This window comes from Cheilinus undulatus, linkage group 22 (assembly GCF_018320785.1).
Source record: "Cheilinus undulatus linkage group 22, ASM1832078v1, whole genome shotgun sequence".
Lineage (NCBI taxonomy): Eukaryota > Metazoa > Chordata > Actinopteri > Labriformes > Labridae > Cheilinus > Cheilinus undulatus.
Window position 1 is genome coordinate 36,641,765 of NC_054886.1, and position 27,306 is coordinate 36,669,070.

General features: G+C 37.5%; 1 protein-coding gene and 1 pseudogene across 1 annotated transcript; one reads left to right on the forward strand and one right to left on the reverse strand.

Moving 5' to 3' along the window:
* Nucleotides 1-1,189: 1,189 nt before the first annotated feature.
* trappc1 (trafficking protein particle complex subunit 1) lies at nucleotides 1,190-15,553 on the reverse strand. The gene is made up of 5 exons (XM_041779820.1): nucleotides 15,512-15,553; nucleotides 14,150-14,248; nucleotides 13,993-14,063; nucleotides 1,888-2,026; nucleotides 1,190-1,766 (listed from the first exon to the last, which is right to left on the reverse strand). Exons 2-5 carry the CDS (start codon nucleotides 14,246-14,248, stop codon nucleotides 1,638-1,640), a joined length of 438 nt encoding a protein of 145 aa, XP_041635754.1. The 5' UTR covers nucleotides 15,512-15,553; the 3' UTR covers nucleotides 1,190-1,637.
* A 1,426-nt stretch (nucleotides 15,554-16,979) lies between these two features.
* LOC121504622 lies at nucleotides 16,980-26,910 on the forward strand (annotated as a pseudogene).
* Nucleotides 26,911-27,306: the final 396 nt, after the last annotated feature.

A 27,306-nucleotide genomic window follows, 5' to 3' on the forward strand; every position in this document is an offset into this window, starting at 1 on the left:
GTCGTAACTCAGCTGGACGGTATCGTATCTGGACAAAGTTTCAGACAGACGAGGCCGGAGGCACGATGTTTCTAGATTTCTGTCTGAGCATTCATCCAGGCCATGGCAACCTTAATGTTAATCAGACAAAAGTCCACTGGAACGCTCACCTTAAAACAGGAAGTAGTCAGGAACGTTAGAAAGACGGATGGATATCAGCACGTTCTAAACTACCGGTTTAGTCTGGGACTGTTCCTGGTTCTGTTCTTGGTTCTCTGGTGAGGCTTTGATGAAAGTTTGGGCTGTTTGGACCTCAGATGGACCAAAGATGGAGACTTACCCTTCAAAATAAAAGCACATCCAAAGCCTCGTCTTTGTCCCCACCAGTGGAAAACCGAGGACCTGGTGGAGAACGTGAGGGAGTGAGCAGCTGTTGGTTGGCAGTATGTTTAACAGCTGGATTAGAGATTATGTTAACGTGGGGATTACCTCGCCAAACGCCACGGACACAGCTGTGGTTCTACGACCTTCAGACCATGACGGTTCTCCTCCAGCATGTTGTTAGAGTCCCAGTATCACCAGTCTGATCAAACATTAACACAGCTGATAGAAGTCCTGGTTTATTATCCTCACACTGTTGTAACTTTAAACCAAAGACGGCACTGAGGGAGCGTCTGAGTCTGTCTCTTAACCTTCATTTTAACCTTCAGGTGTCCCTTTGTGGGACAATTTCATTTTCATCTTAACACTGTTCTATAAACTTTCAAGTCTTAGGTTTGAGTGTTAGCCATTTTATTGTATTTTTATGGCGTTTTGAAAATGTCATGTTAACTCACACCCCCTGCCTATAAAGCCTTGTGCATGAAAATCCTGACGTTTGTGTCCTTTGGGTCCATTTTGGTCCCATCTACTTCCACTATAATCAGATTTCTTCAAACCTGGAGCCATTAGAACATAAAAACATCTTTAAAATAAATGCTGGAGATTTTCCTTCAGTATTTTTGTGAACGTTACTTTTATTGTTTTCCACCAGATGGCGCCATTTTCCCTGTTGTGGTCTCTGAGGAAATTACTAAATTTTTGGTCTTTGTTAATTCTCTATCAGTTAAACTACATCAGTGTTATTGAGTATTCATGAGAGCTGGGTGTAGCAGTAGGAGTTGACCAGCAGGTGGCGCTGTGTTCACTGACAGACAGAGGGAAGCCTCTCTGAGTTTGAAACGTTTAATAACACATGTAAAAAACCATGAGGACAGAGATTAGAAACAGAGAAATGTGTTCACAATAAATAACAACACGTATGAGCTGGTGTCTACGGAAGCCCTGAGAGGACAAACGTCACAACCTCTGATTTAACTCCCAGGACGATGAGTTTCAGCCATCTTCAGTCTTTCCCGCTCACTGATTCATGCATAACCCTCAAGGAATCATGGGAAAAACCCATCCATGTTCTAGACACTTATCCCGCCTTCGTTAGGTGAGTAAGTGGTCATCAGCCAATCACAGGGCTGGGTTATAGAAGCAAACAACCAGGCATGCTAAGACTCACTCCTACGAGCAATTTAGACTGGCCATTTAACCTAACGAGCCTGGGGAACCACATGTCAGGATGCATGTCCTCGCAGGGCTGCCGTACATTCATGTCTGTGTTTCCTGTATCAGGCAGCTCGTGGGCTGTAGTACGGCAGCGCTCTGACGAAGGCGTCCAGACGACTGCTGAACAGCTCGCTGTCCAAACTCTGACCCAGAACGCACACCGGGTTCTTCACGATGAACTCCACGTACAGCTGGGGGGGGAGAGAGCATTGTAACAGGGCGGCACCATTTTACTAAAATCAGAACCATCATTACTGACATCACTGATCCTCATTCCAGTCTGAGGCTAACAGGTCAGAGCAGCAGACTCACGTTACTGTAGATGTGCTGCAGCGTCTCTCTGGCGTTGGTCACAGACAGGTCCGTGTTCATGATGAACCTCAGCCCGCTGGGAGTCTCATAATAATGGAGACGGTACTTACTGGTCTGAAAGGACAGGAAGCCATCTTTCCTGAGGACGGACGGGACGTTAAGGACAACAGACAGATAGAACTGATACAGCTGACAGACTGATATTTACAGCTGATATAGACTGATATTTACACCTGATATAGACTGATATTTACACCTGATATAGACTGATATTTACACCTGATATAGACTGATATTTACACCTGATATAGACTGATATTTACACCTGATATAGACTGATATTTACACCTGATATAGACTGATATTTACACCTGATATAGACTGATATTTACAGCTGACAGACTGATATTTACACCTGATATAGACTGATATTTACAGCTGACAGACTGATATTTACACCTGATATAGACTGATATTTACAGCTGACAGACTGATATTTACAGCTGATAGACTGATATTTACACCTGATATAGACTGATATTTACAGCTGACAGACTGATATTTACAGCTGATATAGACTGATATTTACACCTGATATAGACTGATATTTACACCTGATATAGACTGATATTTACACCTGATATAGACTGATATTTACACCTGATATAGACTGATATTTACACCTGATATAGACTGATATTTACACCTGATATAGACTGATATTTACACCTGATATAGACTGATATTTACAGCTGACAGACTGATATTTACACCTGATATAGACTGATATTTACAGCTGACAGACTGATATTTACAGCTGATAGACTGATATTTACACCTGATATAGACTGATATTTACAGCTGACAGACTGATATTTACACCTGATATAGACTGATATTTACACCTGATATAGACTGATATTTACACCTGATAAAGACTGATATTTACACCTGATATAGACTGATATTTACACCTGATATAGACTGATATTTACACCTGATATAGACTGATATTTACACCTGATATAGACTGATATTTACAGCTGACAGACTGATATTTACACCTGATATAGACTGATATTTACAGCTGACAGACTGATATTTACAGCTGATAGACTGATATTTACACCTGATATAGACTGATATTTACAGCTGACAGACTGATATTTACACCTGATATAGACTGATATTTACACCTGATATAGACTGATATTTACAGCTGACATAGACTGATATTTACACCTGATATAGACTGATATTTACAGCTGACAGACTGATATTTACACCTGATATAGACTGATATTTACAGCTGACATAGACTGATATTTACACCTGATATAGACTGATATTTACAGCTGACAGACTGATATTTACAGCTGACAGACTGATATTTACAGCTGACAGACTGATATTTACACCTGATATAGACTGATATTTACACCTGATATAGACTGATATTTACAGCTGACATAGACTGATATTTACAGCTGACAGACTGATATTTACACCTGATATAGACTGATATTTACAGCTGACATAGACTGATATTTACAGCTGATAGACTGATATTTACAGCTGACAGACTAATATTTACAGCTGACAGACTGATATTTACAGCTGATATAGACTGATATTTACAGCTGACAGACTGATATTTACACCTGATATAGACTGATATTTACAGCAGACAGACTGATATTTACACTTGATATAGACTGATATTTACAGCTGACAGACTGATATTTACACCTGATATAGACTGATATTTACACCTAATATAGACTTATTTTTACAGCTGACACACTGATTTTTTACACCTGATATAGACTGATATTTTCAGCTGATATAGACTGATATTTACAGCTGACAGACTGATATTTACACCTGATATAGACTGATTTTTACAGCTGAATCACTGATTTTTTACACCTGATATAGACGGATATTTTCAGCTGATATAGACTGATATTTACAGCTGACAGACTGATATTTACACCTGATATAGACTGATATTTACACCTGATATAGACTGATATTTACAGCTGACATAGACTGATATTCACACCTGATATAGACTGATATTTACAGCTGATACACTGATATTTACAGCTGATATAGACCGATATTAACAGCTGATAGACTGATATTTACACCTGATATAGACTGATATTTACAGCTGACAGACTGATATTTACACCTGATATAGACTGATATTTACAGCTGACAGACTGATATTTACACCTGATATAGACTGATATTTACAGCTGACTGACTGATATTAACAGCTGATAGACTGATATTTACAGCTGATATACTGATATTTACAGCTGATAGACTGATATTTAAAGCTGACAGACTGATATTTACAGCTGATATAGACTGATATTTACAGCTGATATAGACTGATATTTACAGATGATATACTGATATTTACAGCTGATAGACTGATATTTAAAGCTGACAGACTGATATTTACAGCTGATACAGACTGATATTTACAGCTGACATAGACTGATATTTACAGCTGAAACAGACTGATATTTACAGCTTACATAGACTGATATTTACAGCTGATATAGACTGATACCTACAGCTGATGTAGACTGATATTTACAGCTGATACAGACTGATATTTACAGCTGATATAGACTGATACTTACAGCTGATGTAGACTGATATTTACAGCTGACAGACTGATATTTACACCTGATATAGACTGATATTTACAGCTGATAGACTGATATTTACAGCTGACAGACTGATATTTACACCTGATATAGACTGATATTTACACCTGATACACTGATATTTACACCTGATATAGACTGATATTTACAGCTGATAGACTGATAATTACAGCTGACAGACTGATATTTACACCTGATATAGACTGATATTTACAGCTGATATAGACTGATATTTACACCTGATACACTGATATTTACAGCTGACAGACTGATATTTACAGATGATACAGACTGATATTTACAGCTGATAAAGACTGATATTTACAGCTGACACAGACTGATATTTACAGCTGACATAGACTGATATTTACAGCTGATATAGACTGATATTTACAGCTGATAGACTGATATTTAAAGCTGACAGACTGATATTTACACCTGATATAGACTGATATTTACACCTGATACACTGATATTTACAGCTGATATAGACTGATATTTACAGCTGATATAGACTGATATTTACACCTGATATAGACTGATATTTACACCTGATACACTGATATTTACAGCTGATATAGACTGATATTTACAGCTGATATAGACTGATATTTAGAGCTGATATAGACTGATATTTACAGCTGATATAACTGATATTTACACCTGATATAGACTGATATTTACAGCTGATATAGACTGATATTTACAGCTGACAGACTGATATTTATTGATGATACAGACTGATATTTACAGCTGATAAAGACTGATATTTACAGCTGATACAGACTGATATTTACACCTGATATAGACTGATATTTACAGCTGATATAGACTGATATTTACAGCTAATACAGTCTAATATTTACAGCTGACAGACTGATATTTACAGCTTATATAGACTGATATTTACAGCTTATATAGACTGATATTAACAGCTGATAGACTGATATTTACAGCTGATATAGACTGATATTTACACCTGATATAGACTGATATTTACAGCTGACAGACTGATATTTACACCTGATATAGACTGATATTTACAGCTGACTGACTGATATTAACAGCTGATAGACTGATATTTACAGCTGATATACTGATATTTACAGCTGATAGACTGATATTTAAAGCTGACAGACTGATATTTACAGCTGATATAGACTGATATTTACAGCTGATATAGACTGATATTTACAGATGATATACTGATATTTACAGCTGATAGACTGATATTTAAAGCTGACAGACTGATATTTACAGCTGATACAGACTGATATTTACAGCTGATGTAGACTGATATTTACAGCTGATACAGACTGATATTTACAGCTGACATAGACTGATATTTACAGCTGAAACAGACTGATATTTACAGCTTACATAGACTGATATTTACAGCTGATATAGACTGATACCTACAGCTGATGTAGACTGATATTTACAGCTGATACAGACTGATATTTACACCTGATATAGACTGATATTTACAGCTGATAGACTGATATTTACAGCTGACAGACTGATATTTACACCTGATATAGACTGATATTTACACCCGATACACAGATATTTACACCTGATATAGACTGATATTTACAGCTGATATAGACTGATATTTACAGCTGACAGACTGATATTTACACCTGATATAGACTGATATTTACAGCTGATATAGACTGATATTTACAGCTGACAGACTGATATTTACAGATGATACAGACTGATATTTACAGCTGATAAAGACTGATATTTACAGCTGACACAGACTGATATTTACAGCTGACATAGACTGATATTTACAGCTGATATAGACTGATATTTACAGCTGACATAGACTGATATTTACAGCTGATACAGACTAATATTTACAGCTGACAGACTGATATTTACAGCTGATATAGACTGATATTTACAGCTGATATAGACTGATATTAACAGCTGATAGACTGATATTTACAGCTGATACAGCTGATGTAGACTGATGTAGACTGATATTTACAGCTGATATAGACTGATATTTACAGCTGATATAGACTGATATTTACAGCTGATATAGACTGATATTTACAGCTGACACAGATTGATATTTACAGCTGATATAGACTGATATTTACAGCTGATATAGACTGATATTTACAGCTGATATAGACTGATATTTACAGCTGATGTAGACTGATATTTACAGCTGATACAGACTGATATTTACAGCTGATATAGACTGATATTTACAGCTGACAGACTGATATTTATACCTGATATAGACTGATATTTACACCTGATATAGACTGATTTTTACAGCTGACAGACTGATATTTACACCTGATATAGACTGATATTTACAGCTGATATAGACTGATATGTACAGCTGACAGACTGATATTTACACCTGATACAGACTGATATTTACAGCTGATAGACTGATATTTACAGCCGACAGACTGATATTTACACCTGATATAGACTGATATTTACACCTGATATAGACTGATATTTACAGCTGATATAGACTGATATTTACAGCTGACAGACTGATATTTACACCTGATACAGACTGATATTTACAGCTGATAGACTGATATTTACAGCTGACAGACTGATATTTACACCTGATATAGACTGATATTTACAGCTGATATAAACTGATATTTACAGCTGATAGACTGATATTTACAGCTGACAGACTGATATTTACACCTGATATAGACTGATATTTACACCTGATACACTGATATTTACAGCTGATATAGACTGATATTTACACCTGATAGACTGATATTTAAAGCTGACAGACTGATATTTACACCTGATATAGACTGATTTTTACAGCTGATATAGACTGATATTTACAGCTGATATAGACTGATATTAACAGCTGATAGACTGATATTTACACCTGATATAGACTGATATTTACAGCTGACAGACTGATATTTACACCTGATATAGACTGATATTTACAGCTGACACAGACTGATATTTACAGCTGACATAGACTGATATTTACAGCTGATATAGACTGATATTTACAGCTGACATAGACTGATATTTACAGCTGATACAGACTAATATTTACAGCTGACAGACTGATATTTACAGCTGATATAGACTGATATTTACAGCTGATATAGACTGATATTAACAGCTGATAGACTGATATTTACAGCTGAAAGACTGATATTTACAGCTGATATAGACTGATATTTACAGCTGACAGACTGATATTTACACCTGATATAGACTGATATTTACACCTGATATAGACTGATATTTACAGCTGATATAGACTGATATTTACAGCTGACACACTGATATTTACACCTGATATAGACTGATATTTACAGCTGATATAGACTGATATTTACAGCTGATAGACTGATATTTAAAGCTGACAGACTGATATTTACACCTGATATAGACTGATATTTACACCTGATACACTGATATTTACAGCTGATATAGACTGATATTTACAGCTGATATAGACTGATATTTACACCTGATATAGACTGATATTTACACCTGATACACTGATATTTACAGCTGATATAGACTGATATTTACAGCTGATATAGACTGATATTTACAGCTGATATAGACTGATATTTACAGCTGATATAACTGATATTTACACCTGATATAGACTGATATTTACAGCTGATATAGACTGATATTTACAGCTGACAGACTGATATTTACAGACGATACAGACTGATATTTACAGCTGATAAAGACTGATATTTACAGCTGATACAGACTGATATTTACACCTGATATAGACTGATATTTACAGCTGATATAGACTGATATTTACAGCTGACATAGACTGATATTTACAGCTAATACAGACTAATATTTACAGCTGACAGACTGATATTTACAGCTGACAGACTGATATTTACACCTGATATAGACTGATATTTACAGCTGATATAGACTGATATTTACAGCTGACAGACTGATATTTACAGATGATACAGACTGATATTTACAGCTGATAAAGACTGATATTTACAGCTGACACAGACTGATATTTACAGCTGACATAGACTGATATTTACAGCTGATATAGACTGATATTTACAGCTGACAGACTGATATTTACACCTGATACAGACTAATATTTACAGCTGACAGACTGATATTTACAGCCGACAGACTGATATTTACACCTGATATAGACTGATATTTACACCTGATATAGACTGATATTTACAGCTGATATAGACTGATATTTACAGCTGACAGACTGATATTTACACCTGATACAGACTGATATTTACAGCTGATAGACTGATATTTACAGCTGACAGACTGATATTTACACCTGATATAGACTGATATTTACAGCTGATATAAACTGATATTTACAGCTGATAGACTGATATTTACAGCTGACAGACTGATATTTACACCTGATATAGACTGATATTTACACCTGATACACTGATATTTACAGCTGATATAGACTGATATTTACAGCTGATGTAGACTGATATTTACAGCTGATATAGACTGATATTTACAGCTGACACAGACTGATATTTACAGCTGATATAGACTGATATTTACAGCTGATACACACTGATATTTACAGCTGATGTAGACTGATATTTACAGCTGACACAGACTGATATTTACAGCTGACACAGACTGATATTTACAGCTGATATAGACTGATATTTACAGCTGACACAGACTGATATTTACAGCTGATATAGACTGATATTTACAGCTGACACAGACTGATATTTACAGCTGATATAGACTGATATTTACAGCTGACACAGACTGATATTTACAGCTGATGTAGACTGATATTTACAGCTAATAAAGACTGATATTTACAGCTGATATAGACTGATATTTACAGCTGATGTAGACTGATATTTACAGCTGATATAGACTGATATTTACAGCTGACACAGACTGATATTTACAGCTGATATAGACTGATATTTACAACTGACACAGACTGATATTTACAGCTGATATAGACTGATATTTACAGCTGACACAGACTGATATTTACAGCTGATGTAGACTGATATTTACAGCTGATATAGACTGACAGTTACAGCTGATGTCAACTGACAGTTACAGCTGATGTAGACTGATATTTACAGCTGATATAGACTGATATTTACAGCTGATACAGACTGATATTTATAGCTGATGTAGACTGATATTTACAGCTGATATAGACTGATATTTACAGCTGATGTAGACTGACAGTTACAGCTGATAGACTGATATTTACAGCTGATATAGACTGATATTTACAGCTGATATAGACTGACAGTTACAGCTGATATAGACTGATATTTACAGCTGATATAGACTGATATTTACAGCTGATGTAGACTGATATTTACAGCTGATGTAGACTGATATTTACAGCTAATGTAGACTGATATTTACAGCTGATATAGACTGATATTTACAGCTGATGTAGACTGATATTTACAGCTAATATAGACTGATATTTACAGCTGATGTAGACTGATATTTACAGCTGACACAGACTGATATTTACAGCTGACACAGACTGATATTTACAGCTGATGTAGACTGATATTTACAGCTGATGTAGACTGATATTTACAGCTTATACACACTGATATTTACAGCTGATATAGACTGATATTTACAGCTGATATAGACTGATATTTACAGCTGATGTAGACTGATATTTACAGCTGATATAGACTGATATTTACAGCTGATATAGACTGATATTTACAGCTGACAGACTGATATTTACAGCTGATATAGACTGATATTTACAGCTGATATAGACTGATATTTACAGCTGATATAGACTGATATTTACAGCTGATATAGACTGATATTTACAGCTGATATAGACTGATATTTACAGCTGATATAGACTGATATTTACAGCTGATATAGACTGACATTTACAGCTGATGTAGACTGATATTTACAGCTGATGTAGACTGATATTTACAGCTGATATAGACTGACAGTTACAGCTGATGTCAACTGACAGTTACAGCTGATGTAGACTGATATTTACAGCTGATATAGACTGATATTTACAGCTGATGTAGACTGATATTTACAGCTGATATAGACTGATATTTACAGCTGATGTAGACTGACAGTTACAGCTGATAGACTGATATTTACAGCTGATATAGACTGATATTTACAGCTGATATAGACTGATTTTTACAGCTGATATAGACTGATATTTACAGCTGATATAGACTGATATTTACAGCTGATGTAGACTGATATTTATAGCTGATATAGACTGATATTTACAGCTGATATAGACTGATATTTACAGCTGATATAGACTGATATTTACAGCTGATGTAGACTGATATTTACAGCTGATGTAGACTGATATTTACAGCTGATATAGACTGATATTTACAGCTGATGTAGACTGATATTTACAGCTGATACAGACTGATATTTACAGCTGATGTAGACTGATATTTACAGCTGATGTAGACTGATATTTACAGCTGATATAGACTGATATTTACAGCTAATACACACTGATATTTACAGCTGATATAGACTGATATTTACAGCTGATATAGACTGATATTTACAGCTGATGTAGACTGATATTTACAGCTGATATAGACTGATATTTACAGCTGATGTAGACTGATATTTACAGCTGATGTAGACTGATATTTACAGCTGATATAGACTGATATTTACAGCTGATGTAGACTGATATTTACAGCTGATGTAGACTGATATTTACAGCTGACACAGACTGATATTTACAGCTGATGTAGACTGATATTTACAGCTGATGTAGACTGATATTTACAGCTGATGTAGACTGATATTTACAGCTGATGTAGACTGATATTTACAGCTGATGTAGACTGATATTTACAGCTGATATAGACTGATATTTACAGCTGATATAGACTGATATTTACAGCTGACACAGATTGATATTTACAGCTGATATAGACTGATATTTACAGCTGATATAGACTGATATTTACAGCTGATGTAGACTGATATTTACAGCTGATGTAGACTGATATTTACAGCTGATGTAGACTGATATTTACAGCTGATGTAGACTGATATTTACAGCTGATGTAGACTGATATTTACAGCTGACACAGACTGATATTTACAGCTGATGTAGACTGATATTTACAGCTGATGTAGACTGATATTTACAGCTGATGTAGACTGATATTTACAGCTGATGTAGACTGATATTTACAGCTGATGTAGACTGATATTTACAGCTAACATAGATTGATATTTACAGCTGATATAGACTGATATTTACAGCTGACATAGATTGATATTTACAGCTGATATAGATTGATATTTACAGCTGATATAGACTGATATTTACAGCTGATATAGACTGATATTTACAGCTGACATAGACTGATATTTACAGCTAACATAGATTGATATTTACAGCTGATATAGACTGATATTTACAGCTGACATAGATTGATATTTACAGCTGATATAGACTGATATTTACAGCTGATATAGACTGATATTTACAGCTGATATAGACTGATATTTACAGCTGATATAGACTGATATTTACAGCTGATATAGACTGATATTTACAGCTGATATAGACTGATATTTACAGCTGATATAGACTGATACTTACAGCTGATGTAGACTGATACTTACAGCTGATGTAGACTGATACTTACAGCTGATGTAGACTGATAATAACAGCTGATATAGACTGATATTTACAGCTGACACAGATTGATATTTACAGCTGATATAGACCGATATTTACAGCTGATATAGACTGATATTTACAGCTGATATAGACTGATATTTACAGCTGACATAGACTGATATTTACAGCTAACATAGATTGATATTTACAGCTGATAAAGACTGATATTTACAGCTGACATAGATTGATATTTACAGCTGATATAGATTGATATTTACAGCTGATATAGACTGATATTTACAGCTGATATAGACTGATATTTACAGCTGACATAGATTGATATTTACAGCTGATATAGACTGATATTTACAGCTGACATAGATTGATATTTACAGCTGATATAGACTGATATTTACAGCTGATATAGACTGATATTTACAGCTGACATAGATTGATATTTACAGCTGATATTGACTGATATTTACAGCTGACATAGATTGATATTTACAGCTGATATAGACTGGTATTTACAGCTGACATAGATTGATATTTACAGCTGATATAGACTGATATTTACAGCTGACATAGATTGATATTTACAGCTGATATAGACTGGTATTTACAGCTGACATAGATTGATATTTACAGCTGATATAGACTGATATTTACAGCTGACATAGATTGATATTTACAGCTGATATAGACTGATATTTACAGCTGACATAGATTGATATTTACAGCTGATATAGACTGATATTTACAGCTGATATAGACTGATATTTACAGCTGACATAGACTGATATTTACAGCTAACATAGATTGATATTTACAGCTGATATAGACTGATATTTACAGCTGACATAGATTGATATTTACAGCTGATATAGACTGATATTTACAGCTGATATAGACTGATATTTACAGCTGACATAGATTGATATTTACAGCTGATATAGACTGATATTTACAGCTGACATAGATTGATATTTACAGCTGATATTGACTGATATTTACAGCTGACATAGATTGATATTTACAGCTGATATAGACTGATATTTACAGCTGACATAGATTGATATTTACAGCTGATATAGACTGATATTTACAGCTGATATAGACTGATATTTACAGCTGATATAGACTGATATTTACAGCTGACATAGATTGATATTTACAGCTGATATAGACTGATATTTACAGCTGACATAGATTGATATTTACAGCTGATATTGACTGATATTTACAGCTGACATAGATTGATATTTACAGCTGATATAGACTGATATTTACAGCTGACATAGATTGATATTTACAGCTGATATAGACTGATATTTACAGCTGATATAGACTGATATTTACAGCTGACATAGACTGATATTTACAGCTAACATAGATTGATATTTACAGCTGATATAGACTGATATTTACAGCTGACATAGATTGATATTTACAGCTGATATAGACTGATATTTACAGCTGATATAGACTGATATTTACAGCTGATATAGACTGATATTTACAGCTGACATAGATTGATATTTACAGCTGATATTGACTGATATTTACAGCTGACATAGATTGATATTTACAGCTGATATAGACTGATATTTACAGCTTTGACAGAAGACTCCTGTAGTTCTTTATTATAGGTAAACAGGTGTGTGAATCAGTTTGAAATTAAATGAGATTGCAGTGTAAATCTATTATCGTACGTCCTTAAAGGAAACAGAGGAGGACAGATGTGAAGGATACATGTCCTGAGGAGAGATCTTACTGACGAATGATCGGATGGAGAACAGCATCCCGTACATAAGCTTAAACTCCTGCAGACAGATGCAGACATGTTAATCTCAGGTGTTATTCTGGATCATGGTTTTAATGTTTTTAGTACTAGTTCTGGTCCTGTCACCTCCTCCTTGGAGATCCCCGCCTGCTTCTTTCGGTTCCACTCGTTGTAGTAAAGACAGGTGCCGTTACGGTCAAATATGTACAGGTTATGGACCGTCATCTGAAACACAGGACCAACTTAATTTAAAGGACAGGAACATATTCTAGATGATTCTATATCAACCTTCATTATAGCAGGAGTAACAATCAGTGAAACCATTAAAACAACAGTAGAATTCTTATAGTTACTATGGGCCTATGCTATAGAGCAGTGTTACTCAACCAAAGAGCATAATGGTTGAAAAATACCTTTGCAAGAGCCACAATCTAAGAGTGAAAAGAGGCAAAAACAGCTGGAGGTAGCAATAAAAATAGGTTAAAGGTAGCAAAAAGGTCAAAAAGCAGCAAAAAATGGGTGGAAAGGAGCAAAAATGGGGAGAAAAGGTGGAAAAATGGTCAGAAAGTAGCAGAAATGGGTGAGAAGTGACAAAAAAATGAGTGGAAAGTGACTTAAATGGGCAAAAAGCAGTCAAAGTGGCAAAAATGGTCAAAAAAAGAGGAAACAAGTGGTATGTAATGGCAAAGGGTAGTTTAAATGGACAAAAAGTGGCAAAAATGGGGGAAAAAAGTGGCAGAAATTGGGAAAAAGTGGCAAAAAGACGTCGTAAAAATGAGCAAAAAAGTTGGGGAATAAGGGATATTTAATGATGAAAGGTAGCTCTAATGGGCAAAAAGGTGAAAAGGGGCAAAAATGGGATAAAAGTGGAAAAAATGGTAAAAAAAGAAGCAAAAAGAAGTTGTACAATGGCCAAAAAACATTATAACTGAATAAGAGGGAAAGGCAGATGTTTAAGGACATTTGCAAACCAAAATATTCAAAAATATCTGAATGTTAAAATGTTTAAAGATTAGACATAAATGTTTGAAATGTTGTTTATTTAGTTATTTATTTGTGTGGGTGGGGGTCCACTGAAAGAATAATCTCTTCTTAGGGGGGCTCACTCTCACACTTTGAAAACCACTGATTTTACGATGATGGCGGTTTTCTGAGTAAAAGCCGAGTTTTGAATGAATGCCGACATTTCGGGGACATCCTGTTCTTAATATTAGTCCATTAATATTATCGTTTGTCTGCTGTCTAATATCAGACATATGTCGGTGAAAATCAGTGTTTAAATTTCACGTTTCTCAGACGGAGTCCGGTTCAGTCAGCCGAGGACGATCATAACGTCTGCTGGTGCTCTATAAACACATTATCTAAACATATAACCGTGTCAAATAGGTATAAATGCGCTCATAACAAAGCTCAGCCTCTATAAAAATAAATAATTCCGTCTATAAAATCAGATTTTTAGCTGTTAGACGAGGCAGAAGTCATATTTACCTTCTCTTCCGGCTTCTCTCTGAGCTCAGGACCGAGCGTGCTGTGTCGTTCGTTAACGAGCAGGTTCAAAGAACCGACTCTGTGGGATCCGGATCCCATATTTGAGCGTTCTTGTTTTTTCTTTTTTTTTTTCTTTTACTTACAGCCAATGAGCAGGCTTCTTCTGGGCTTCTGTCTGACTAGAATTACATGCTTAAATTTTCACAATAAAGTTGGATTAAACTTCAGCAGTTAAGACACAACAGGTCAAAAACCCAACGACACGTGGTCACAAAATGTTTAATAAAGCCAAGTAAACAGTTTAATATAGGAAAAAAACTCATCCTCCATGAAACATTAATGCAGCCAATATAGCTTGCGTAGGTCTGCTGCATAAGCCACACATAAGCGACATAGGTAACTCAGCTAGGTAGCTAATGTAACTACTAGCAAATGTAGCCTGAGCGAAGCTCAAAAAGCACCTAAATAAGCTATTTAGCTACATTAGTGTTGGCTACATTTACTCAAGCTCACATTGTTGAAGCCAACTTTGTTACATTGGCTTATATAATAACCTAAATTATGTCGCTAAAGCTAACAAAGCTAAAGCGAGTCACGGTTTAACTACTTTGATGCATAATTTAATCCCAGATTAAACCTCTGATCCTCATTCTGTTTTATCTGATAATGTTTTTAGGCTGTACTTTTTATATCGTAGTTATTTCATGAATGTTATTGCTAGACTGCATTTATTAATAAAGTTAAACAGACAAATTACAGCACTCTGTTCTGAAACAGACAGTCCTTCGTTAAAAGTTAGCAAGACGAGCCATCTAAAGACACATCTTTCTGATCTAGTTTATAATCTGGAGTGATTTTACTTCCTTTATCTGTTAATTTTAGTACATGAGGTATTATCCAACCTCCACTGGTTTTATTATGTATGTTCTACTCCTTTTAAAAACTATTCATTTATTTATTTAATTTCATTTTTTTACTATGTTTTTCAAATTAATGTTTTACTAATTCCTTAATTTAGCGTTTTATTATTAATACTATTTTTATTTTATTATTGTTTCCTAGTTCCTGTAGGGTTGTAAAGCTCTTTTGGTTGCATGCTTTAATGTATGAAAACAGGTAGACTACATAAACAAAGCTGAGTTAATGAGGCCGAACTGGTGACAAAGAAAGAGCAGGAACAGTCAGGGCCTTGAGCTACGCTTAGCCAAATGAACCGGATCACTAAAAAGAGCCGGGATTCCCATCACAAGCAGGACACCCCTGAAGAGGTGTCCGTGAATATGCCAGAAAGACTTGTGCATTCATTTTATAATTATACTTATAAAATAAACAGGTATCCTGTTTTATTCCCCCTGTACTGTTGAACAGACTAGTCCCAGGTTTATTGGTAGCCCATTAAAGTGTTTGCTGAGTCATTCTCCCGCCTTAAATCTCCGCGGCATTCACACAGGCGCCTCTCCTTCAGCTTCATTATTACAGAGACAAGATGGCGGCCACAGCAACAATGATGCCGTTCTTTGGACAGCAGATTTCCTCCAAAAATGACCTGGTACCGGATTGGACCACCCAGGAAGTCAGCACCGGGGTGAGTCAGTCTGTTCTGGGCTGAAGCAGACCGGGCTGGACCTGGTTCTGTGTCCGTGGAGAGATTTTTAACCGTTAGAAGAGGCTGAATGAGACAGCACTTCTGCTGCTGCTAACGGCTAACGCTAGCTCTGATCGATAACTCTGATTAACTCACCGGTTAAAGTTAGAACTGGTGGAATAAACACAGGAACGGGGCTGACCCGGACTAGTCCTGTTCTGAACAGTGGACCCGGTTAGTGAAACTGACAGATTCTCAGTGAGGAAGAGGGATGGGAGCTAACTATGGCTAACAGATACAGATGCTAACGGGCTACAGAGCATCATTAACCCTGTTCGCACGGGAATAGTATCACCTAAGGACCTCTGGTGATTATATCACAGGACGTCTGAGTTTATAATCTTGTGTGAATTCACCCTGTCTGTAAGGAGTGGAGTCAGAATCTGACCTTATGTCAGGACTCAGAGGTCCACAAGTAATCCTAATCTGGTGTGAGTAGTACTTTAGTCTTATACTCTGGTAATCAGGATCTAGTGTGAATAGTACTGTAGTCTTATCCTCTGGTAATCAGGATCTAGTGTGAATAGTACTGTAGTCTTATCCTCAGGTAATCAGGATCTAGTGTGAATAGTACTGTAGTCTTATACTCAGGTAATCAGGATCTAGTGTGAATAGTACTGTAGTCTTATCCTCTGGTAATCAGGATCTAGTGTGAATAGTACTGTAGTCTTATCCTCAGGTAATCAGGATCTAGTGTGAATAGTACTGTAGTCTTATACTCAGGTAATCAGGATCTAGTGTGAATAGTACTGTAGTCTTATACTCAGGTAATCAGGATCTAGTGTGAATAGTACTGTAGTCTTATACTCAGGTAATCAGGATCTAGTGTGAATAGTACTGTAGTCTTATACTCAGGTAATCAGGATCTAGTGTGAATAGTACTGTAGTCTTATACTCAGGTAATCAGGATCTAGTGTGAATAGTACTGTAGTCTTATACTCAGGTAATCAGGATCTAGTGTGAATAGTACTGTAGTCTTCTACTCAGGTAATCAGGATCTAGTGTGAATAGTACTGTAGTCTTATCCTCTGGTAATCAGGATCTAGTGTGAATAGTACTGTAGTCTTATACTCTGGTAATCAGGATCTAGTGTGAATAGTACTGTAGTCTTATCCTCTGGTAATCAGGATCTAGTGTGAATAGTACTGTAGTCTTCTACTCAGGTAATCAGGATCTAGTGTGAATAGTACTGTAGTCTTATCCTCTGGTAATCAGGATCTAGTGTGAATAGTACTGTAGTCTTATACTCTGGTAATCAGGATCTAGTGTGAATAGTACTGTAGTCTTATCCTCTGGTAATCAGGATCTAGTGTGAATAGTACTGTAGTCTTATACTCAGGTAATCCTGATCTAGTGCCAATAGTACTGTAGTCTTATCCTCTGGTAATCAGGATCTAGTGTGAATAGTACTGTAGTCTTATACTCAGGTAATCAGGATCTAGTGTGAATAGTACTGTAGTCTTATACTCAGGTAATCAGGATCTAGTGTGAATAGTACTGTAGTCTTATACTCAGGTAATCAGGATCTAGTGTGAATAGTACTGTAGTCTTATACTCAGGTAATCAGGATCTAGTGTGAATAGTACTGTAGTCTTATACTCAGGTAATCAGGATCTAGTGTGAATAGTACTGTAGTCTTATACTCAGGTAATCAGGATCTAGTGTGAATAGTACTGTAGTCTTATACTCAGGTAATCAGGATCTAGTGTGAATAGTACTGTAGTCTTATACTCAGGTAATCAGGATCTAGTGTGAATAGTACTGTAGTCTTATCCTCTGGTAATCAGGATCTAGTGTGAATAGTACTGTAGTCTTATACTCAGGTAATCAGGATCTAGTGTGAATAGTACTGTAGTCTTATACTCAGGTAATCAGGATCTAGTGTGAATAGTACTGTAGTCTTATCCTCTGGTAATCAGGATCTAGTGTGAATAGTACTGTAGTCTTATACTCTGGTAATCAGGATCTAGTGTGAATAGTACTGTAGTCTTATACTCTGGTAATCAGGATCTAGTGTGAATAGTACTGTAGTCTTATACTCAGGTAATCAGGATCTAGTGTGAATAGTACTGTAGTCTTATACTCAGGTAATCAGGATCTAGTGTGAATAGTACTGTAGTCTTATCCTCTGGTAATCAGGATCTAGTGTGAATAGTACTGTAGTCTTATACTCTGGTAATCAGGATCTAGTGTGAATAGTACTGTAGTCTTATACTCAGGTAATCAGGATCTAGTGTGAATAGTACTGTAGTCTTATACTCAGGTAATCAGGATCTAGTGTGAATAGTACTGTAGTCTTATACTCAGGTAATCAGGATCTAGTGTGAATAGTACTGTAGTCTTATCCTCTGGTAATCAGGATCTAGTGTGAATAGTACTGTAGTCTTATACTCTGGTAATCAGGATCTAGTGTGAATAGTACTGTAGTCTTATACTCTGGTAATCAGGATCTAGTGTGAATAGTACTGTAGTCTTATACTCAGGTAATCAGGATCTAGTGTGAATAGTACTGTAGTCTTATCCTCTGGTAATCAGGATCTAGTGTGAATAGTACTGTAGTCTTATCCTCTGGTAATCAGGATCTAGTGTGAATAGTACTGTAGTCTTATCCTCTGGTAATCAGGATCTAGTGTGAATAGTACTGTAGTCTTATACTCTGGTAATCAGGATCTAGTGTGAATAGTACTGTAGTCTTATACTCAGGTAATCAGGATCTAGTGTGAATAGTACTGTAGTCTTATACTCTGGTAATCAGGATCTAGTGTGAATAGTACTGTAGTCTTATCCTCTGGTAATCAGGATCTAGTGTGAATAGTACTGTAGTCTTATCCTCTGGTAATCAGGATCTAGTGTGAATAGTACTGTAGTCTTATCCTCTGGTAATCAGGATCTAGTGTGAATAGTACTGTAGTCTTATACTCAGGTAATCAGGATCTAGTGTGAATAGTACTGTAGTCTTATACTCAGGTAATCAGGATCTAGTGTGAATAGTACTGTAGTCTTATCCTCTGTTAATCAGGATCTAGTGTGAATAGTACTGTAGTCTTATCCTCTGGTAATCAGGATCTAGTGTGAATAGTACTGTAGTCTTTTACTCTGGTAATCAGGATCTAGTGTGAATAGTACTGTAGTCTTTTACTCTGGTAATCAGGATCTAGTGTGAATAGTACTGTAGTCTTATCCTCTGGTAATCAGGATCTACTGTGAATAGTACTGTAGTCTTATCCTCTGGTAATCAGGATCTAGTGTGAATAGTACTGTAGTCTTATCCTCTGGTAATCAGGATCTAGTGTGAATAGTACTGTAGTCTTATCCTCTGGTAATCAGGATCTAGTGTGAATAGTACTGTAGTCTTATCCTCTGGTAATCAGGATCTAGTGTGAATATTACTGTAGTCTTATACTCTGGAAATCCTGATCTAGTGCCAATGGTACTGTAGTCTTATCCTCTGGAAATCCTGATCTAGTGCCAATAGTACTGTAGTCTTATACTCTGGAAATCCTAATCCAGTGCCAATAGTACTGTAGTCTTATACTCTGGAAATCCTAATCCAGTGCCAATAGTACTGTAGTCTTATACTCTGGAAATCCTAATCTAGTGCCAATAGTACTGTAGTCTTATACTCTGGAAATCCTAATCTAGTGCGAATAGTACTGTAGTCTTATACTCTGGAAATCCTAATCTAGTGCCAATAGTACTGTAGTCTTATACTCTGGAAATCCTAATCTAGTGCCAATAGTACTGTAGTCTTATACTCTGGAAATCCTAATCTAGTGCCAATAGTACTGTAGTCTTATACTCTGGAAATCCTAATCTAGTGCCAATAGTACTGTAGTCTTATACTCTGGAAATCCTAATCATAGTACTGTAGTCTTATACTCTGGAAATCCTAATCTAGTGCCAATAGTACTGTAGTCTTATACTCTGGAAATCCTAATCTAGTGCCAATAGTACTGTAGTCTTATACTCTGGAAATCCTAATCTAGTGCGAATAGTACTGTAGTCTTATACTCTGGAAATCCTAATCTAGTGCCAATAGTACTGTAGTCTTATACTCTGGAAATCCTAATCTAGTGCCAATAGTACTGTAGTCTTATACTCTGGAAATCCTAATCTAGTGCCAATAGTACTGTAGTCTTATACTCTGGAAATCCTAATCTAGTGCCAATAGTACTGTAGTCTTATACTCTGGAAATCCTAATCTAGTGCCAATAGTACTGTAGTCTTATACTCTGGAAATCCTAATCTAGTGCCAATAGTACTGTAGTCTTATACTCTGGAAATCCTAATCTAGTGCCAATAGTACTGTAGTCTTATACTCTGGAAATCCTAATCCAGTGCCAATAGTACTGTAGTCTTATACTCTGGAAATCCTAATCTAGTGCCAATAGTACTGTAGTCTTATACTCTGGAAATCCTAATCTAGTGCGAATAGTACTGTAGTCTTATACTCTGGAAATCCTAATCTAGTGCGAATAGTACTGTAGTCTTATACTCTGGTAGTGGAGTGAATTCAAAATCTGACCTTATGTCAGCACTCAGAGGTCCACAGGTAATCCTAATCTAGTGCGAATGGTACTTACTCTGGTAGTGGAGTCTGCTTTACACCTTAGATAAAAACAGAACACACATAAAGGGCTGGAATGAGGCTAAGGCTGTCTCTGATGCTAGCTGAAATGTTCGTAGTAATCATTTTCTATGGCTGATAAAGGAGTTTCTATAGAAACGTCTCCATCTGTAGCTTATTGAAGTTTGAGTGAGACAGAGGTGATTATCGGGGATCAGAAACATCTCAGGAGGACCTCTACAGTCAGTCAGGTCTCTAATATTGAGGCACACTCATATCCATAAAATACCCACTGTAACACAAGGAGGGGAAATTAATCCAGATGTAGATTAAATCTCAGTGTGTCCTTCTGCAGTTTTCAAATTGCATGTGACCCTGAAAATGTGTCAGAGTACCAGTTTAATACATTTTTCCACATGGAATTTACTTGAAAACGATCATTCTCTTTTATACACAAATTTAGACGCAATTTTCAAGACAAGCCATAATAATCACAGTCAGATATTTTACAAACTCATCCATCCTTGGTTTAATCTGTCTAATATTGTGTTGTTGTGATATAGAATGATTTTATTGCTTGTGTTGAAAAAACAAAAAAACAGAATAAAAAGTAAAGAGATGATCACACATTAAAAGTCAACAGCAGTTTTAGGGTAAAATCACAGTTATAATTTTCCCATGTGGTTCAGCCCAACAACAAGTGTTACTGTATCTGTAGTTGTGTTACTCAACCACAGAGCCAAATTATTGAGAATTACCTTTGAAAGAGCCACAATCTAAGTGCTGAAAAGTGGCAAAAACAGCTTTAAATAGCAATAAAAATAAGTTAAAGGTGGCAAAAATGGTCAAAAAGCTGCAAAAATGGGTGAAAAGGGGCAAAAATTGGGAGATAACATGGAAAAAGGGTCAGAAAGTAGCAAACATGGGTGAGAAGTGACAACAAAACAAGTTAGAGGTGGCATAAAAACGGACCAAAAGTGACAAAGATGTAAGGAGAGTGATTAAAATGGGCAAAAAAGAGGAAACAAATGCTATGTAACGGCAGAAAGTAGCTAAAATGGGCAAAAATGGGGAGGAAAAGGACAAAAATGGGATAACGGTGGCAAAAAGAAGAAAAAGTGGTATTTAGTGGTAAAAGGTAGTCTAAATTGGCAAAAAGTGGCAAAAGGAGGTGTCAAAAAGGGCAAAAAGGAGAAAAAAGTGGTGTTCAGTGGTAAAAGATAGATTAAATTGGTAAAAAAAAAATCGTGAAAATTAGCAAAAATGGTTTAAAAGTCGCAAAAAAAAAATAGGCTAAAAGATGGAACAGTAGTAGTATTTAATGGCAAACGGTAGCTTAAATGGGCAAAAAGTGGCAAAAAAATGTGAGGCACGGCAAAACTGGGATAAAAGTGGCACAAATTGGAAACAAGTGGCTTCCTTTCCTTTTTTAATGTTTTCTGGGGGAATGATATTTAAACAAAGACATAAAAGAGCCACATGTGTCTCCAGAGCCGCAGGTTGAGCATCACTGCTCTCAGGCGTGGTTCCCTCGTGGCCCAGCGTCTGAGAACATCTGAGTTACGCTGACCTTCAGTCCTCCACATAAAGACTCTTCAGTTTGACCACAGACCCACAGACAGGAGCTCATGGTGTCATTTATCTGTCGGCGCTCTTTGACTCCATAGAAAAATCCTCAGCAGATGAAAAATCCTCTGAACTTTAGTCAAGGTGGGCCTAAAACAGACCGTGGCCATTCTAACTTCAACTAAGCACTTTAAAATCAGTGAAGAACAGCTGTGATCTGTTCCTGTGTACAACCTGAGCTCCTTTAAGCGTCCTCCTGATCATGGGACCGGTCAGCGGCGTTTTCCTCTCTGTAGTGGCGTTAGCAGAGCTACTTCAGCTCATTAGTGCGACAGTTAATGAGACGTGAGCTGTGAGTCTGTGAACTAAGCCTAACCTGTGTGTCTCTGTGACGTCCATCAGACCACCATCATGGCGGTGGAGTATGATGGAGGAGTGGTGATCGGCGCCGACTCTCGGACCACCACGGGGTAAGAAACCCAGCCTGTGAACAGTCAGGAGGCGTGTTGTTGACTCTGATGCTAACGTCTGTCTGTCTGTCCATCAGAGCGTACATCGCCAACAGAGTGGACAAACTGACCCCATCCACGACAGGATCTTCTGCTGCAGGTCAGTCCACCTTCATATCAGGGCTCTAACACCCCTGACTTTATAACCGGGAAACTGGCAGCATACGCCGACAACAGCTGGAATGACTTCCAGATTCACCCGCTATGATAAAGGAAATAAGCAGCAGGAAATACTCCTACCAGTGGACCTGCAGCTGACACGGAGGAGATGCTGTTTGTGTGTGAGACAGAGAGAGAGAGAATGACGGGAAACACTTCACCCTCAGACCCTGAGTCTTTTTGACAAGGAAACTCTGCAGGTTTCTGTCCCAGTCCGTCTGACTTCAGTCACAGTGTGGCGCTCAACGTGCGCGATGATGTGTGTCGTAAACGATACAGCTTAGATTCAGATAATCAAATTGCCATTTTTTTTTACCCAATATTGCTATTGCGATTTAAAATGCAATTATTTCTTAAGTTCCTCATCTCATGCATTTCACAACAAAAACAAGAAAGAATGCATTTTATACAACTAAAGCCTGAAAACACAGATGATAGCCTGGAAATTCTCATTTTGGAACTGAAGTGTTTGTTTCACTTTCTACTGAAATCCAAAAAAATCTAAATTTCCATAAAACTTAACATATATTTATTTTTTGTAACTGATAATCCACCTAAGGGCATTTTAATCATTTATCAGATTGTATTCAGAAGGTTTTTTCATAATTTATTGATCATATTGATTAGATAGAGGTATAAAAGTATGTATCAGTTAAAGCTGCAAGCAGCATTGGTCGGGTCCTCGCTCTGTCGCGCGTCCCTCATGCCCCTTTGACCTCCACTTTGAGGGTTTCATCCTTTTTGACCCTTTGACCTGCTCAAAGTTAGACTGAGGTGTCCCTGCAGCTCTGTCAGGAGCCTCAGACTTTATAATGGGTGTGTATTACACATTCCATTTTCCCGCCTTCAGTGAGTCACATGACCAGCTGCTTTGATCTGTCAATCAGTGAGTGACATCATCACCAACTGCTCTTTTTTTCAGGAGTCAAGTTGACTAAAATTTTTTTGAATCTCCCCTCACAGATGCCACAATTTTGGCCAAATCTCTCTAAAAATAACATGTTTTTGTAGTAAATTTTGTCAGGAATCCATCCATGTCATTTTTAAAGCTGTAGGACCTTTGGTTTTTTGTGTAGAGGCCCAACTGTTGCAGCTTATGCAGAGCTGAATTCTACTCACCCCATTCATTTGAATGGGAGGAGCTGTGAGGGCTTCTTCGGGGTTTACCAACTTTGAGGGCTTGTCATTCGGAAACCGTTTGAGAAACAACAAATTCCTTCAGAACTTTTGATCAGCATGGCCTAGCGTGTCTTCTCTGCGCGTTTCAAGCTGGTACCATTTACGGCCTAGGCGGAGATACGTTTTGTTTGGAGACCTATTTGCCTGGAAAATTTTATTTTGAAAGGCAAATTGCCGGCTTCCTGTTTGAGATAGGTTAGGGCTCTCAGTGCGACGAGCGTTTCAACGTTGGTTTGATCTCTCTACGACATTCCTGCTGGCCGTGAGGGCCGTTTTAGTGTGCCTATGTGGCGCTAGAGAGCACATTTTGGCATGTTTGGGGTTAATTTTTTCATTTTATCAAATTTTTCTCAGAATCTGAGGTGTGTGCCAATTTTGGTGAGTTTTTGAGCGTGTTTAGGGGGTCAAATTAACGGTTAAAGTGGTTGTGGAATAATAAGAAAGAAATGGATGAAACACAATAGGGTCGTTGACCTTTGGGCAGCGAGGACCCTAAATATGATACAACAGGCTTTAAGGAGTTAAAGTAGGGCGGAACAGTTTGCCACTTTCTTCTATTTTTGCCATATTCTAACTCCTTTCACTACTTTTTTTTGCCAATTTTAAACCAATTTTTGCCATTTTTCACCCATTATGCCACTCTTTAGCCTCTTTTTTACACCTTTACAACCTGCTGTTTTAAATCCATGAACAGTCATGTTGATAACCCTATATTTATCCCTTTCTAATGAAGCGTTAATATCTTTTAAGAAGTCTCAAACATTCCTGTATCCTGTAAAGTCCTGTAGAGGAACCCAGGAACCCTTTAGACCCCTAACTGGTCTGCTGTGGTCGTGTTGCAGGTCTGGATCAGCCGCTGACACTCAGGCCATCGCTGACGTGGTCACCTACCAGCTGGGCTTCCACAGGTAACACACGCCCTCTCACGCTTTGATTGACAGCTCCAGGGTCCAGTCATGTGTGGTTAACCTTTCCCTGTGTGTGGCTCCGCCCCCCCCAGCATCGAGCTGGACGAGCCCCCGCTGGTGGAGACGGCCGCCAATCTGTTCAGAGCGAGCTGCTACAGGTACCGGGAGGAGCTGACCGCAGGTATCCTGGTGGCCGGCTGGGACCGACGGAAAGGGGGCCAGGTGGGTGACCAACAGCTGTTCACAGCTGTCGTACAGCCGGGAGATCATCAGACTCTGATGTTTTATGATGTCATGGCGTCTGAAATTGTGTCCATCCTCTCCCAGGTGTACTGCGTTCCCATTGGAGGGATGTTGGTGAGGCAGCCTGTGGCGGTGGGCGGCAGCGGCAGCACCTACATCTACGGCTTCATGGACTCCAACTACAAACCAGGACTGAACAAAGAGCAGTGTCTGGAGCTCACCGCTGCAGGTACACACAACTGCTGCTGCAAGGCATGCTGGGAGCTGTAGTCCAGTCCAGCACTGCTCTGTCTGACTCCTACACACTTAAAACTTCACATTTTAACAGCGTTTTCACCATTTTACCAACTTTTTGCCTCTCATAACTCTTATCCACCTTCAATCGTTCTGACCACATTTTTGTACCAAATGTGACTGTTTCCTGTCTGTCTCTCAGCTCTGTCTCTGGCCATGGAGAGGGACGGCTCCAGCGGGGGCGTGGTCAGACTGGCGAGCATCTCGGAGGAGGGCGTGGAGAGACGGGTCATTCTGGGAAACCAGCTGCCCAAATTCTCAACACACTGAACGCTCACAGGGGTGTGTTAACCTGTTAATGTTGTTGTGTTAATAAAGTTTTCACTCAGTCTCTGTGGTCCTCTTCTTGTCATGGTAACCATCAGCTCTCTGGCAATCGGGTCCTCTGTCCTTCGGTCTCTCCTTTGGTTCCTCCTTGGTAGAAGATTAGACCTGAGGATGCCATGCTTGGGGAGGTCACATGGTCCTGATGGTAGAGGTCAGAGGTCGGGCAGGAAGTGGAGAACAGCAGTTCTGAATCGGTGGTTATGTCCTTAAGTCCCATCTTCAAAGGGAAGGATGGAATGTTTTATAAGCTGTGATGATGTCATCTTCAAAGGGAAGGATGGAATGTTTTATAAGCTGTGATGATGTAATCTTCAAAGGGAAGGATGGAATGTTTTATAAGCTGTGATGAGGTCATCTTCAAAGGGAAGGATGGAATGTTTTATAAGCTGTGATGATGT